This window comes from Balaenoptera ricei, chromosome 15 (genome assembly GCF_028023285.1).
Source record: "Balaenoptera ricei isolate mBalRic1 chromosome 15, mBalRic1.hap2, whole genome shotgun sequence".
Taxonomy (NCBI): domain Eukaryota; kingdom Metazoa; phylum Chordata; class Mammalia; order Artiodactyla; family Balaenopteridae; genus Balaenoptera; species Balaenoptera ricei.
In genome coordinates this window covers 21,418,041-21,433,412 of record NC_082653.1, presented here as the reverse complement: position 1 = coordinate 21,433,412, position 15,372 = coordinate 21,418,041, and the positions used below count along the sequence as shown (strand labels likewise).

General features: G+C 40.2%; 1 protein-coding gene across 4 annotated transcripts in view; it reads left to right on the top strand.

Annotated features, from left to right (window-relative positions):
• The window catches only part of RALGAPB (Ral GTPase activating protein non-catalytic subunit beta), a 106,713-nt gene that overhangs the window by 11,920 nt on the left and 79,421 nt on the right, over nucleotides 1-15,372 (top strand). For all 4 annotated transcript variants that reach the window (XM_059896342.1, XM_059896341.1, XM_059896340.1 and 1 more), the window contains exons 2-3: nucleotides 7,282-7,497; nucleotides 11,604-11,806. In XM_059896342.1, coding sequence (XP_059752325.1) covers nucleotides 7,312-7,497; nucleotides 11,604-11,806 — 389 coding nt within the window. In that variant the 5' untranslated portion in view covers nucleotides 7,282-7,311. The remainder of the gene's footprint in view (nucleotides 1-7,281; nucleotides 7,498-11,603; nucleotides 11,807-15,372) is intronic.

Sequence of the window (15,372 nt, the reverse complement as noted above, 5' to 3'; positions counted from 1 at the left end):
CACATCAGTGTATACATGTCATTCCCAATCGCCCAATTCATCACACCACCCCCCCCACCACCCCCATGGCTTTCCTGCCTTGGTGTCCATACGTTTGTTCTCTACACCTGTGTCTCAATTTCTGCCCTGCAAACCAGTTCATCTGTCCCATTTTTCTAGGTTCCACATATATGCGTTAATATACGATATTTGTTTTTCTCTTTCTGACTTACTTCACTCTGTATGACAGTCTCTAGATCCATCCACGTCTCAACAAATGACCCAATTTCGTTCCTTTTTATGGCTGAGTAATATTCCATTGTATATATGTACCACATCTTCTTTATCCATTCACCTGTCGATGGGCATTTAGGTTGCTTCCATGACCTGGCTATTGTAAATAGTGCTGCAATGAACATTGGGGTGCATGTGTCTTTTTGAATTACGGTTTTCTCTGGGTATATGCCCAGTAGTGGGATTGCTGGGTCATATGGTAATTCTACTTTTAGTTTTTTAAGGAAGCTCCATATTGTTCTCCATAGTGGCTGTATCAATTTACATTCCCACCAGCAGTGCAAGAGGGTTCCCTTTTCTCCACACCCTCTCCAGCATTTGTTGTTTGTAGATTTTCTGATGATGCCCATTCTAACTGGTGTGAGGTGATACCTCATTGTAGTTTTGATTTGCATTTCTCTAATAATTAGTGATGTTGAGCAGCTTTTCATGTGCTTCTTGGCCATCTGTATATCTTCTTTGGAGAAATGTCTATTTAGGTCTTCTGCCCATTTTTGGATTGGGTTGTTTGTTTCTTTAATATTGAGCTGCATGAGCTGTTTATATATTTTGGAGATTAATCCTTTGTCCGTTGATTCGTTTGCAAATATTTTCTCCCATTCTGAGGGTTGTCTTTTCGTCTTGTTTATGGTTTCCTTTGCTGTGCAAAAGCTTTTAAGCTTCATTAGGTCCCATTTGTTTATTTTTGTTTTTATTTCCATTAGGAGGTGGATCAAAAAAGATCTTGCTGTGATTTATGTCAAAGAGTGTTCTTCCTAAGTTTTCCTCTAAGAGTTTTATAGTGTCCAGTCTTACATTTAGGTCTCTAATCCATTTTGAGTTTATTTTTGTGTATGGTGTTAGGGAGTGTTCTAATTTCATTCTTTTACATGTAGCTGTCCAGTTTTCCCAGCACCACTTATTGAAGAGACTGTCTTTTCTCCATTGTATATCCTTGCCTCCTTTGTCATAGATTAGTTGACCATAGGTGCGTGGGTTTATCTCTGGGCTTTCTATCTTGTTCCATTGATCTATGTTTCTGTTTTTGTGCCAGTACTGTATTGTCTTGATGACTGTAGCTTTGTAGTACAGTCTGAAGTCAGGGAGTCTGATTCCTCCAGCTCCGTTTTTTTCCCTCAAGACTGCTTTGGCTATTCGGGGTCTTTTGTGTCTCCATACAAATTTTAAGATTTTTTGTTCTAGTTCCATAAAAAATGCCATTGGTAATTTGATAGGGATTGCATTGAATCTGTAGATTGCTTTGAGTAGTATAGTCATTTTCACAATATTGATTCTTCCAATCCAAGAACATGGTATATCTCTCCATCTGTTGGTATCATCTTTAATTTCTTTCATCAGTGTCTTATAGTTTTCTGCGTACCGGTCTTTTGTCTCCCTAGGTAGGTTTATTCCTAGGTATTTTATTCTTTTTGTTGCAATGGTAAATGGGAGTGTTTCCTTAATTTCTCTTTCAGATTTTTCATCATTAGTGTATAGGAATGCAAGAGATTTCTGTGCATTAATTTTGTATCCTGCAACTTTACCAGATTCATTGATTAGCTCTAGTAGTTTTCTGGTGGCATCTTTAGGATTCTCTATGTATAGTATCATGTCATTTGCAAAGAGTGACAGTTTTACTTCTTCCTTTCCAATTTGTATTCCTTTTATTTCTTTTTCTTCTCTGATTGCCATGGCTAGGACTTCCAAAACTATGTTGAATAATAGTGGTGAGAGTGGACATCCTTGTCTCGTTCCTGATCTTAGAGGAAATGCTTTCAGTTTTTCACCATTGAGAATGATGTTTGCTGTGGGTTTGTCGTATATGGCCTTTATTATGTTGAGGTAGGTTCCCTCTATGCCCACTTTCTGGAGAGTTTTTATCATAAATGGGTGTTGAATTTTGTCAAAAGCTTTTGCTGCATCTATTGAGATGATGGTTTTTCTTCTTCAATTTGTTAATATGGTGTATCACATTGCTTGCTTTGTGTATATTGAAGAATCCTTGCATCCCTGGGATAAATCCCACTTGATCATGGTGTGTGATCCTTTTAATGTGTTGTTGGATTCTGTCTGCTAGTATTTTGTTGAGGATTTTTGCATCTCTATTCATCAGTGATATTGGTCTGTAATTTTCTTTTTTTTGTAGTATCTTTGTCTGGTTTTGGTATCAGGGTGATGGTGGCCTCATAGAATGAGTTTGGGAGTGTTCCTTCCTCTGCAATTTTTTGGAAGAGTTTGAGAAGGATGGGTGTTAGCTCTTCTCTAAATGTTTGATAGAATTCACCTGTGAAGCCATCTGGTCCTGGACTTCAGTTTGTTGGAAGAGTTTTAATCACAGTTTCAATTTCATTACTAGTGATTGGTCTGTTCATATTTTCTATTTCTTCCTGGTTCAGTCTTGGAAGGTTACATCTTTCTAAGAATTTGTCCATTTCTCCCAGGTTGTCCATTTCATTGGCATAGAGTTGCTTGTAGTAGTCTCTTAGGATGCTTTGTATTTCTGCAGTGTCTGTTGTAACTTCTCCTTTTTCATTTCTGATTTTATTGATTTGAGTCCTCTCCCTCTTTTTCTTGATGAGTCTGGCTAATGGCTTATCAATTTTGTTTATCTTCTCAAGGAACCAGCTTTTAGTTTTATTGATCTTTGCTATTGTCTCCTTTGTTTCTATTTCATTTATTTCTGCTCTGATCTTTATGATTTCTTTCCTTCTGCTGACTTTGTGTTTTGTTTGTTCTTCTTTCTGTAGTTCCTTTAGGTGTAAGGTTAGATTGTTTATTTGAGATTTTTCTTGTGTCTTGAGGTAGGCTTGTATAGCTATAAACTTCCCTCTTAGAACTGCTTTTGCTGCATCCCATAGGTTTTGGATTGTCGTGTGTTCATTGGCATTTGTCTCTAGGTATTTTTTTATTTCCTCTTTGATTTCTTCAGTGATCTCTTGGTTTTTTTAGTAACGTATTGTTTAACCTCCATGTGTTTGTGTTTTTTACATTTTTTCCCCTGTATTTGATTTCTAATCTCATAGCGTTGTGGTCAGAAAAGATGCTTGATATGATTTCGATTTTCTTAAATTTACTGAGGCTTGATTTGTGACCCAAGACGTGATCTATCCTGGAGAATGTTCTGTGCGCACTTGAGAAGAACGTGTAATCTGCTGTTTTTGGATGGAATGTCCTATAAATATCAATTAAATCTATCTGGTCTATTGTGTCATTTAAAGCTTCTGTTTCCTTTTTTTTTTTCATTTTGGATGATCTGTCCATTGGTGTAAGTGAGGTGTTAAAGTCCCCCACTATTATTGTGTTACTGTCTGTTTTCTCTTGTATAGCTGTTAGCAGTTGCCTTATGTATTGAGGTGCTCCTATGTTGGGTGCATATATATTTATAATTGTTATATTTTCTTCTTGGATTGATGCCTTCATCATTATGTAGTGTCCTTCCTTGTCTCTTGTAACATTATTTTAAAGTCTATTTTATCTGATATGAGTATTGCTACTCCAGCTTTCTTTTGATTTCCATTTGCATGGAATATCTTTTTCCATCCCCTCACGTTCAGTTTATATATGTCCCTAGGTCTGAAGTGGGTCTCTTGTAGACAGCATATATATGGGTCTTGTTTTTGTATCCATTCCGCAAGCCTGTGTCTTTTGGTTGGAGCATTTAATCCGTTCACGTTTAAGGTAATTATCGATATGTATGTTCCTATGACCGTTTTCTTAATTGTTTTGGGTTTGTTTTTGTAGGTCCTTTTCTTCTCTTGTGTTTCCCACTTAGAGAAGTTCCTTTAGCATTTGTTGTAGAGCTGGTTTGGTGGTGCTGAATTCTCTTAGCTTTTGCTTGTCTGTAAAGCTTTTGATTTCTCCATGGAATCTGAATGAGATCCTTGCTGGGTAGAGTAATCTTGGTTGTAGGTTCTTTCCTTTCATCACTTTAAGTATATCATGCCACTCCCCTCTGGCTTGTAGAGTTTCTGCTGAGGAATCAGCTGTTAACCTTATGGGAGTTCTGTTGTATGTTATTTGTCGTTTTTCCCTTGCTGCTTTCAATAATTTTTCTTTGTCTTTAATTTTTGCCACTTTGATTACTGTGTGTCTTGGTGTGTTTCTCCTTGGGTTTATCCTGTATGGGACTCTCTGCGCTTCCAGGACTTGGGTGGTTTCCTTTCCCATGTTAGAAAAGTTTTTGACTATAATCTCTTCAAATATTTTCTCTGGTCCTTTCTCTCTCTCTTCTCCTTCTGGGACCCCTATAATGCGAATGTTGTTGCATTTAATGTTGTCCCAGAGGTCTCTTAGGCTGTCTTCATTTCTTTTCATTCTTTTTTCTTTAGTCTGTTCCGCTGCAGTGAATTCCACCATTCTGTCTTCCAGGTCACTTATCCGTTCTTCTGCCTCAGTTATTCTGCTATTGATTCCTTCTAGTGTAGCTTTCATTTCAGTTATTGTATTGGTCATCTCTGTTTGTTTGTTCTTTAATTCTTCTAGGTCTTTGTTAATCATTTCTTGCATCTTCTCGATCTTTGCCTCCATTCTTTTTCTGAGGTCCTGGATCATCTTCACTATCATTATTCTGAATTCTTTTTCTGGAAGGTTGCCTATCTCCACTTCATTTAGTTGTTTTTCTGGGGTTTTATCTTGTTCCTTCATCTGATACATAGCCCTCTGCCTTTTCGTCTTGTCCATCGTTCTGTGAATGTGGTTTTTGTTCCACAGGCTGCAGGATTGTAGTTCTTCTTGCTTCTGCTGTCTGCCCTCTGGTGGAGGAGGCTATCTAATAGACTTGTGCAAGTTTCCTGTTGGGAGGGACTGGTGGTGGGTAGAGCTGATTGTTGCTGTGGTGGGCAGAGCTCACTAAAACTTTTATCTGCTTGACTGCTGATGGGTGGGGCTGGATTCCCTCCCTGTGGTTGTTTGGCCTGAGGCAACCTAACACTGGAGCCTACCTGGGCTCTTTGGTGGGGCTAATGGTGGACTCTGGGAGGGCTCAAGCCAAGGAGTACTTCCCAGAACTTCTGCTGCCAGTGTCCTTGTCCCCACGGTGAGCCACAGCCACCCCCCGCCTCTGCAGGAGACCCTCCGACATTAGCAGGTAGGTCTGGTTCAGTCTCCACTGGGGTCACTGCTCCTTCCCCTGGGTCCCAATGTGCACACTACTTTGTGTGTGCCCTCCAAGAGTGGAGTCTCTGTTTCCCCCAGTCCTGTCGAAGTCCTGCAATCAAATCCCACTAGCCTTCAAAGTCTGATTCTCTAGGAATTCCTCCTCCCATTGCCGGACCCCCAGGTTGGGAAGCCTGACGTGGGGCTCAGAACCTTCACTCCAGTGGGTGGACTTCTGTGGTATAAGTGTTCGCCAGTCTGTGAGTCACCCACCCACCAGTTATGGAATTTGATTTTACTGTGATTGTGCCCCTCCTACCATCTCATTGTGGCTTCTTTGTCTTTGGATGTGGGGTATCTTTTTTGGTGAGTTCCAGTGTCTTTGTGTTGATGAGTGTCCAGCAGCTAGTTGTCATTCTGGTGTTCTCACAAGAGGGAGTGAGAGCACGTCCTTTTACTCCACCATCTTGGTTCAGGGCCACAAATTTCCCCTTCCGTGTTTGAGAGTGCTTATTTTAGGGCGGTTGTGCCAGGGGCGGGGGGAACATCAGGATATCCTTAGGGGGGTTCCTTATAAATCCTAAGGAAATTGAGGGAACTTTAGCAGTCAGTCGCATCCACCCATCCTTCACATTGTAGGTACCTTGTTTGATTCTGGTTCATCCTTTCTGCCTTCCCATTTTCAGGGCCTCTTGGTTCAGAGGAGGACCATATCCTCTTGAAAAACACTGATACTTACTGATCTGGAATGAGGTTTTGTAAGATAAAATTAAACAAAGCTACCAGTTTGAAGAAAAGCTAGTTTAAGGGATAGAACTTTTTAAAGCTTAAGTGTATCCTTAAACTCTGCTGGCTGGGCAAACAGATTTCAGAGCAAGTAGAAAATGAAAGTTAATAGAAATTAATTGGAAAGGACTAACCATCCTTGATTCTCCTCATGGGTATGGCATTTATGATTGTAATACTTACATTGCATTCATATAGATATGTTTTCTGTGGCTAAAGTTTTTCATTTGTATGGTAGACTTAGATATCTTTACATGGAGAATATACAGCATAGGGAAAAGTAGGACATGTCATGGAGAATATATAGGTTAGGGAGGGGCAGTACATGCTGTGGTTAAGAGCATGGTCCCTGGAGCCCAACAGATGTGGACTGAAAACCCACCTCTACCATGTTATAGTTCTGAAGCCTCAGGGAAGCAGCAGACCTCTCTATGCCTCAGTTTTTTCATCTGTGAATTAGGGATAGCATTACTTAATTTTCATAGAGTTGTTATGTGATTTCATGAGTAGTATGTAGTAAATGCTCAGTAAGTGGCAGGTCTTTATATGTTTTCTGAAGGACATTGACTTCCAGGGGTTCCATTACCAGAAGAATGTATGCCACTGCTGTAGAGAATGAAATATTCTCAAAGAATTTTATGTCTGATTTGAGGGCATTGGTGGGAAATTGCAGGGGTATGTTTCTAGCAAGTAATAGGTGCTTGGAAACTGTTGACTGAAAAATCTGGGGCCTAGAGTAAACCCTTTCCTTTGTCTCCCTTTCTTACTTAGAGCATACCCTTCTTGTATCTTTTTCTATCCTGGAACATGGAATGTAGAAGGTTCCCTCATGCTGTGAGTGTACCAAATTTGATTATTTTATCCCCTTGCACGGTGGCCATCTGCCCCAGCTCTACTCTGGGCTTCTGAGGGCTCTTTTGGGGAGGTACTCAGACAGCTGCTTCCCAGGGTCTGCCTTTCCTACCTGATCTCACTAAGAGGCTATTTAGGACATTCTCAAGACATTTAAATGTTTTTTTTCCTCAGTCTTCTCGAGGCAATATATTTACAACTTCTTTATCTTGCTATGTAGGGTAAATATGTATTTTACTAAGTTTTATTAGTTTGCAGCAATATAGTTTGACTTGTAATTCTCTTTTGTCTTTTCAGGTGCCATTTGGATAGTCCTTTAGCGGCACGATGTACTCTGAGTGGAGGTCGCTGCATTTGGTGATTCAGAATGATCAGGGCCACACCAGTGTGCTACACAGCTATCCAGAGAGCGTTGGGCGAGAGGTGGCCAATGCGGTGGTTCATCCTCTCGGGCAGGCCTTAGGTACCCTTTCAGCGGCTGGTAGTGAGAGTTTGTTGAAAACTGACAAAGAAGTAAGTGTTTTCTCATTTCATTCTACTCTGTGAAAATATAAGTTTGTTACAGAATAATTTGTTTAACATTGTCTTTTTAAGTGGATTTCTGCTCAGTGTAGTGTGACGTCTTAATTTGACTGTATTTGGGTTGAGGGTTGGGGCCCAGAGTCTGTGGGAGTTATGAGGAATAGGTTGTACCATTGTGCTGTTGGGACTTCCTGCTAGCCGGACCCAGTTCTCCACTTGAGCTGTGAGCTGAGACAGAGACTTGCCTGTCAGGTCCCTTTCCCTAAGTCTTAGGCTCAGATTTCCATTCAGAGGTTGTGTTTGGAAGGTCTTCATTCCTACCTCTAGATAGCCTCTGACTGAAGGCTTATCTTGTGTTGTCTTCAAGCTACACATGTGCGCTGCGCTTGAGGCTCTCCCGCTGTCTCCATCCCAGTCTACCCTTGTCTAACTTCTAGGTTTAAGAGTGCTACAGAGCAGCTAAGTCTGTATGGCTGTGAGCCCACGTGTTTGGAATGGGGGTTGTGTTTGCTGTTTCTAAAGATGAGGAGCTTTTGGAGTGGCTTGGCCTAGAGCTGGTCCTCTGTTCTTGGGTTCAGGGGACGGGGCTGAAGTTAAGTTGCCAGTGGGGAGTCATGAAGGGGCCCTGAGAATGGAGTGATACAGAGCTTGCTAGTATGAGGTCTGGCTAAGATCGGGATTAGAACTTGTCCCCTGTGCTTGAGGACATTCATACAACCTTTAGGCTTTGAGTTTACCTATTTCTCAGACACCGCCCCCGCCCCCCACACCGTTTTTCACTTACATTTTGATTTCTTGTGAAGGAGAGATTAGACTTAATCTAGATATAAGACAACTCTAGATAGGAGACTAAGGTTTATAGCTCAGGAAGCATTTTATTTACCCTCTGTAGGCCAAAGAGCCGGGGTTGCCGAAGGGGAAGCCCCTCATACTGAGGAGCATTTTGTTCCCAGAGTGCCCTGGCAGAGACTTACCCCGAGGACCAGCGCTTGTCCTGGCGCACTCTCTTCTTGGTGTGTCTGTAATTCCTTGCTGCCCTCTCCTGGGAAGAGATGGCATGTGAGTAGATAAAGGTGCTCAGTGCAGCCCTTGTTTTTTCTCCTTTTCTACCCTCAAAAGGATATGAGAGAATAGGTCTTGAATCCAGTGTCCTCTCGAATTATACAATTGAACTATTGTGTGAAGATATTACCAAAGATATCTTCTCCTTGGTCTTTCTTGTGATAATTAGGGACTTGCAACCTCTTTTAAAATTCTTTCTCTTGTTCAGCTAAATCCCACCCCCTCCATACCCCTTCCCACCTCATTTGTAACAGCTTCACTGTGTTTTTATAGTCACTTTTAACATTTATTGCTGTTATATGTTACTTTCTATTATATTATATTGTTGTTATGTATTTTCTACCCTTAGCCTTTGTAGTTCTGAGGTTAAAAATTTCAGTACATGTATTTATCTTGTTAGATTCAGCTTTAGTTTTAAGCTGTTATAATCTTTTTTTAAAATTATTACTTTTTATTTATTTATGTTTGGCTGCATTGGGTCTTTGTTGCTGCGCACGGGCTTTCTCTAGTTGCGGCGAGCAGGGGCTACTCTTCATTGCGGTGCACGGGCTTCTCATTGGGGTGGCTCCTCTTGTTGCGGAGCACGGGTTCTAGGCACACGGGCTTCAGTAGTTGTGGCACACGGGCTTCAGTAGTTGTGGCACACGGGCTTCAGTAGTTGTGGCTCGCAGGCTGTAGAGCACAGGCTCAGTAGTTGTGGCGCACGTAATTGCTCCACGGCATGTGGGATCTTCCGGGACCAGGGCTTGAACCCGTGTCCCCTGCATTGGCAGGCAGATTCTTAACCACTGCGCCACCAGGGAAGCCCAAAGCTGTTATAATCTTTTTGAATCCTGAATTTCTATTTAACAAGTTAGTTTTGTTTTTTTTTTTTAGCTTTGTGATATCTACAAATGGTCAGCATGTAATCTGTTTTTCTCTAAGTTAAAATCTTGGCAGAGCCTTTGGCATGCCATTGGGCATCTTCTTCCAAAATGATCTTGGTACAGTAATCCACTGCTATTCTCCCATGTTATTTTGACCAGTTACAAATCCAACCATTCTACCTCCTTCTGGACTGTATCTTTCCATCTTGTCCACAAGGACCAAATTTCTTGTTAAAGCCCAGATCCGCCTTTGCCAGAGAAGGCTGTTAATGGCATGGTGAGAATAGCTTTAGATTTCTAGTTGGAAGACCAGGGATCAAGTTTTCAGCTCCAGCATTTTCAAACGAGTGCCATGGGCCAAATTGCTTAATTTGCTAAACTTCAGTTTTCTTATGTATGAAATGAGGATGGGGACTTCCCTGGCAGTCCAGTGGTTAAGACTCCACGTTTCCACTGCAGGGGGTACACGTTTGATCCCTAGTTGGGGGACTAAGATCCCACGAGCCATGCAGTGTGGCCAGAAAATAAAAATAAAATATAAAAATAAAATGAGGATAGTTTACCCTTTCACACCGGTTATTTTGATGTTTAGATAATATTTATGAAAGTACCTCAGAGACTGGTTTTAAATCAGTGCCAGGTTTCTACATTTGTCAGCTGCTTTCATAGTAACCCTCTTTTTTTTATTTTTTATTTTTTAAATATTTCTTTTTTCCACTCATTTTGCGTTTTTTTTTTTAAATTATTTATTTTTTTATTTTTGGCTGTGCTGGGTCTTCATTTCTATGCGAGGGCTTTCTCCAGTTGCGGCGAGTGGGGGCCACTCCTCATCGTAGCGCGCGGGCCTCTCACCATCGCGACCTCTCTTGTTGCGGAGCACAGGCTCCAGACGCGCAGGCTCAGCAGTTGTGGCTCACGGGCCCAGTCGCTCCGCGGCATGTGGGATCCTCCCAGGCCAGGGCTCGAACCCGTGTCCCCTGCATTAGCAGGCAGACTCTCAACCACTGCGCCACCAGGGAAGCCCCCATAGTAACCCTCTTAATAAAGGAATGAAGCTTGTCTGGCATGACTTGCTCTTTTTGAGCAGGCTGGTTCTCAGTGACCCTGCTTCCCTTTCATAAGTGCTCACTGATCATCTGCTTAGTAATTTGTCCCGGAGTTTTGTCTGGAATTCACTTAAACTTTCCAGTCTACATTATCTGGAATATAGTTTCATCCTCTTTTGCAAATTAGGCCATTTCCCCTTTCTCATTGTGCCTTATTCGTTCATGACTGCAAGCAGTGGTTCAGCAGTCTCTTAGGCAACTTCTCTCGGCCCCTATGATTCAGACAGGTCAGGAGGCTGGAACTCGTTTAGTGCAGCTAAGTGCCTTTTTAAGATCTTACCCACCTTCAGTCCCTTCTGACCTGTGTTTGTTCTTGCCCTTCCATTTAAAATATTGTTTTCTTTGCCAATGAAAATAGTCACAAAATAAGAGTTGGGCAGTTCATCTTCCTTCCTGTTGTTTGTTAAAGTTGCGTAATCTGGAAATGGAATATAATTAAATTTATGTAAGTGATTTCCTAAATGACACACATACCCGCATGCAAATTAAGTGGAGAAAAATATCTAAAATTTTCTATTTCTGTGCCTCCAACCTCTATGGAAAATCAAGATGACCTGTACTTACTTTTTATTTTACAGAGCAAACAATAATAATGTTTAAGGGGTGAAAGCCAGCATAGGCTTAATAATTAGAAATAAGTAATTTATTTTCTTCTTAAATCTTTTTTTTTTTTTTTTTTTATAAATTTATTTATTTATTTATTTTTGGCTGTGTTGAGTCTTCGTTTCTGTACAAGGGCTTTCTCCAGTTGCGGCGAGCGGGGGCCACTCCTCATCGCGGTGCGCAGGCCTCTCACTGTTGCGGCCTCTCAACCACCAGTGGATTCCCAACCACTGCGCCACCAGGGAAGCCCTCTTCTTAAATCTTTTGCTTAGGAAACGTTGTCTGAGTATGTCTTATACATGGAAAGTACATTCTGTAGAATTAATCTGATGTATGTTGAGATGAATATACTTCAGTTGAGAGGTTTTTGACAATAAAAGAGGTTAACATTTTATATCTGTCTACTGATATACAGATAGGAATGTATAATAATTCTATATGTATATTTTCTTTTGTTTAGGTAAAATGGACCATGGAAGTAATTTGCTATGGACTGACCCTTCCATTGGACGGAGAGACTGTAAAATATTGTGTTGATGTATATACTGACTGGATTATGGCTTTAGTGTTGCCGAAAGATTCTATTCCATTGCCAGTTATTAAAGAGCCTAATCTATATGTTCAAAGTATACTAAAACACCTGCAGAATCTTTTTGTACCAAGGTAAGCTATACTAGTCTATCTGGCCTGTTATCAGGATCATAATAAACTACTCATCAATATTACTTTTTTATATTATAGGAACTAATTTCATTGTTAGACCTTTGAACAGTAACTTTCATTACTTGTTCAGTTAAAGAGTGTGTTAATATGAATGAGAGAGATGGGCTTATATAATGTTTACTAGGACTCTTTAACAAGTGTGTGTTCATTTTAACGGCTTTTGGCTTTGCTTCTAAGATCTGATAGCTATTAGACGTTAAAATACTGTGACCCCTTTCCCTTCCAGTCAAAAAAAAACATACTTTTGCCTAACGTAATTCTTTTCTCCACTTAAGCTAAAGGCGACTAAGCCATCTACCTTAAAATGAATCTTTCTTATGAGAAAATGAAGACATTGAAGTAAGCAGATTTGAAATTATAGGCACATTTGTAGTAGGCCAAAAGAATACTTTTGACAGTTTGTTACTGAGTTTTTCCCCTATCTCTGCAGCAGAGACCTTAAATATTGTAATGTAAGATTGCCTTACTTGTGCCTAAAACATTTTTTTCCCATTCTAAAAGAATTATATGTCAGTATAAAGGATTTTGGAAATACAGAAAATAATGGAGAAGAAAGCATTAGTTGCCTACCTATTTGTAGGGATTTCCTTTGAGAAAAATCTGTTTTCAGCTGTTTTTTATGTCTGTGGAAGGGGCAAGTGGGCTTCCCTCCTTTTGGAAAAGTTCTGATTAGGGCTTTTGGTCTGTCAGATGATGAGGACTTTGAATCATCCAAAAACCAGCCCTGTAGATTTTAACTTTTTAAATTTAGAAGGAAGATTACTTTGGAAAATCTGAATTAAAAAAGAGGAATCTCCTTTAAGAGCTCTGGTCTATAGGATCAGTTGTACAAACATACCTCAAGATATTGCAGGTTTGGTTGCAGACCACCGCAATAAAGCGATCATTGAAATAAAGCAAGTCACATGAATTTTTTGGTTTCCCAGTGCGTAAAAGTTTTTATACTATACTGTAGTCTGTAAATATGCAATAGCATTATGTCTAAAAAAACAATTACATATCTTGATTAAAAAATACTAGCATTGCTGAAAAATGCTAACCATCTGAGCCTTTAGTGAACTGAAATCTTTTTGCTGGTGGAGGGTCCTTCCTCAATGCGATGGCTGCTGACTGATCAGGGTGGTGGTTGCTGAAGCTTGGGTGGCTGTGGCGATGTGTTAAAATAAGACAGCAGTGAAGTCTGCCACATTCATTGACTCTTCAGTTCATGAACCATTTGTCTGTAGCGTGCAATGTTGTTTGATAGCATTTTACTTACAGTAGTTCTTTCAAAATTGGAGTTAATCCTCTCAGACCCTGCTGCTGCTTTATCAACTAAGTTTATGTAATATTCTAAATTCTTTGTTGTCATTTCAATAATTTTCACAGCATCTTCACCAGGAGTAGATTCCATCTCAGGAGACCACTTTCTCTGCTCATCCATAAGAAGCAACTCCTCTTCCATTAAAGTTTTATTATGAGATAGCAGCAATTCAGTCACGTCTTCGGGCTCCACTTCTAATTTTAGTTCTCTTATTATTTATACCACATCTGCATTTACTTCCACCACTGAAGTCTTGAGCCCCTCAAAGTCATCCGTGAGGGTTGAAGTCAGCTTCTTCCAGACTCTTATTAATATTGATGTTTTGATCTCTTCCCATGACATAAATATTCCTAATGCCATTTAGAATGGTGAATCCTTTCCAGAGGGTTTTCAATTTCCTTTGCCCAGATCCATCAGAGGAATTGCTATCTGTGGCAGCTATAATCTTAAGAAATGTATTTCTTAAATAATAAAACTTGAAAGTTGAAATTGCTCCTTGATCCGTGGGCAGCAGAATGGATTTTGGGTTAGCAGGCAAACATTAATCTTGTTGTACATCTCAGTGTTGACTGAAAAAACTGCACAGTCTAAAAGTTGAGAATTATGTTTTATTCGGCGGACATACTGAAGACTATAGCCCGGATACTGTTTCTCAGCTCTGAGGGGCTGTTCCAAAGAGGTAAGGGAGGAGCGAGGATGTATAGGACTTTTGCTGGGAAAAAAACAAAAAAACAAAACTGTGTAGTGGAACATCAAAAGATTACTGCTAATCAAAAAACAGACATCTCAAGTTAATGATTTTAGTGCCTTTCTGTGTATGGGAAGGTGCAAGTGTTTGGGCTCATTGAAATTATTCCTTTGGTATGCATCTTAACTATCTAGGGCCACTATTTTGTTTCCCTCTGTCCTGAAGTCCCCTCAGGGTGCACCATGGGGGTGGGGGGGCAGCTGCAGCAGCTGATGGCTATGGCCACAATATTGTTTGTTTACTGAAATGGCAGGTGACATTCTTTGTCCACATCCATTAGATCTCTTGGATGACCCAGGTACATTGTTAATGAGCAGTAATATTTTGAAAGGCATCTTTTTTTCTGAGCCACTGTAGGTCTCAGCAGTGGGCTTAAAATGTTGTAAACAGATGTGCTGGCATCCAGGCTTTATTGTTTCATTTATATGGCACAGGCAGAGTAGATTTAGCATAATTCTTAGGGGCCCTAGGATTTTCAGAATGGTGAATGAGCATTGGCTTCAACTTGAAGTCACCAGCTGCATTAGCCCCTAACAAGAGAGTCAGCCTGACCTTTGAAGCTTTGAAGCCAGGAGTTGACTTCTCTATAGCTATGAAAGTCCTAGATGGCATCTTCTTCCAATAGAAGGCTGTAGGCTGTTTTGTCTCCATTGAAAATCTGTTGTTTAGTGTGGCCACTTTATCTTGGCTAGATCTTCTGGATAACTTGCTACAGCTTTTACATTAGCAATTGCCGCTTCATCTTGCACGTTTTGTTTTTTTTTTTTTTAATAGAGACATTTCCTTAAACTTCATGAACCAACCTCTCCTGGCTTCAAACTTTCCTTCTGCAGCTTCCTCAGTGCTCTCAGCCTTCATAGAACTGAATAGAGTTAGGGGCCTGCTCTGGGTTAGGCTTTGGCTTAACGCAATGTTGTGGCTGGTTTGATCTTCTATCCAGACACTAAAACTTTCTTCATATCAGTAGTAAGCCTGTTTCTCTTCTTATCATTTGTGTGTTCACTGGAGTAGCACTTTTGATTTCCTTCAAGAACTGTTCCTTTGCATTCACAATTTGGCTAATTGGTGCAAGAGGTCTAGCTTCCAGCCTGTCTTGGCTTTTGACTTGCCTTCCTCACTAAGCTTAATCATTTCTACCTTTTTACAATGTTGTGTTAGATTCTGGTGTACAGCAAAGTGATTCAGTTTTTTGTATATATATATATATATATATATATATATATATATATATATATATACACACACACACACACATACATATATAAACACACACATACATATGTATATTCTTTTTCAGATTCTTTTCCATTGTAGGTTATTACAGGGTACTGAATATGGTTCCCTGTGCTATAAGGTAGGTCCTTGTTGTTTCTAGCTTTTGATTTAAAGTGAGAGACATATGATTCTCCTTTCACTTGAACACTTAGAGGCCATTGTAGGGTTATTAAATGGCCT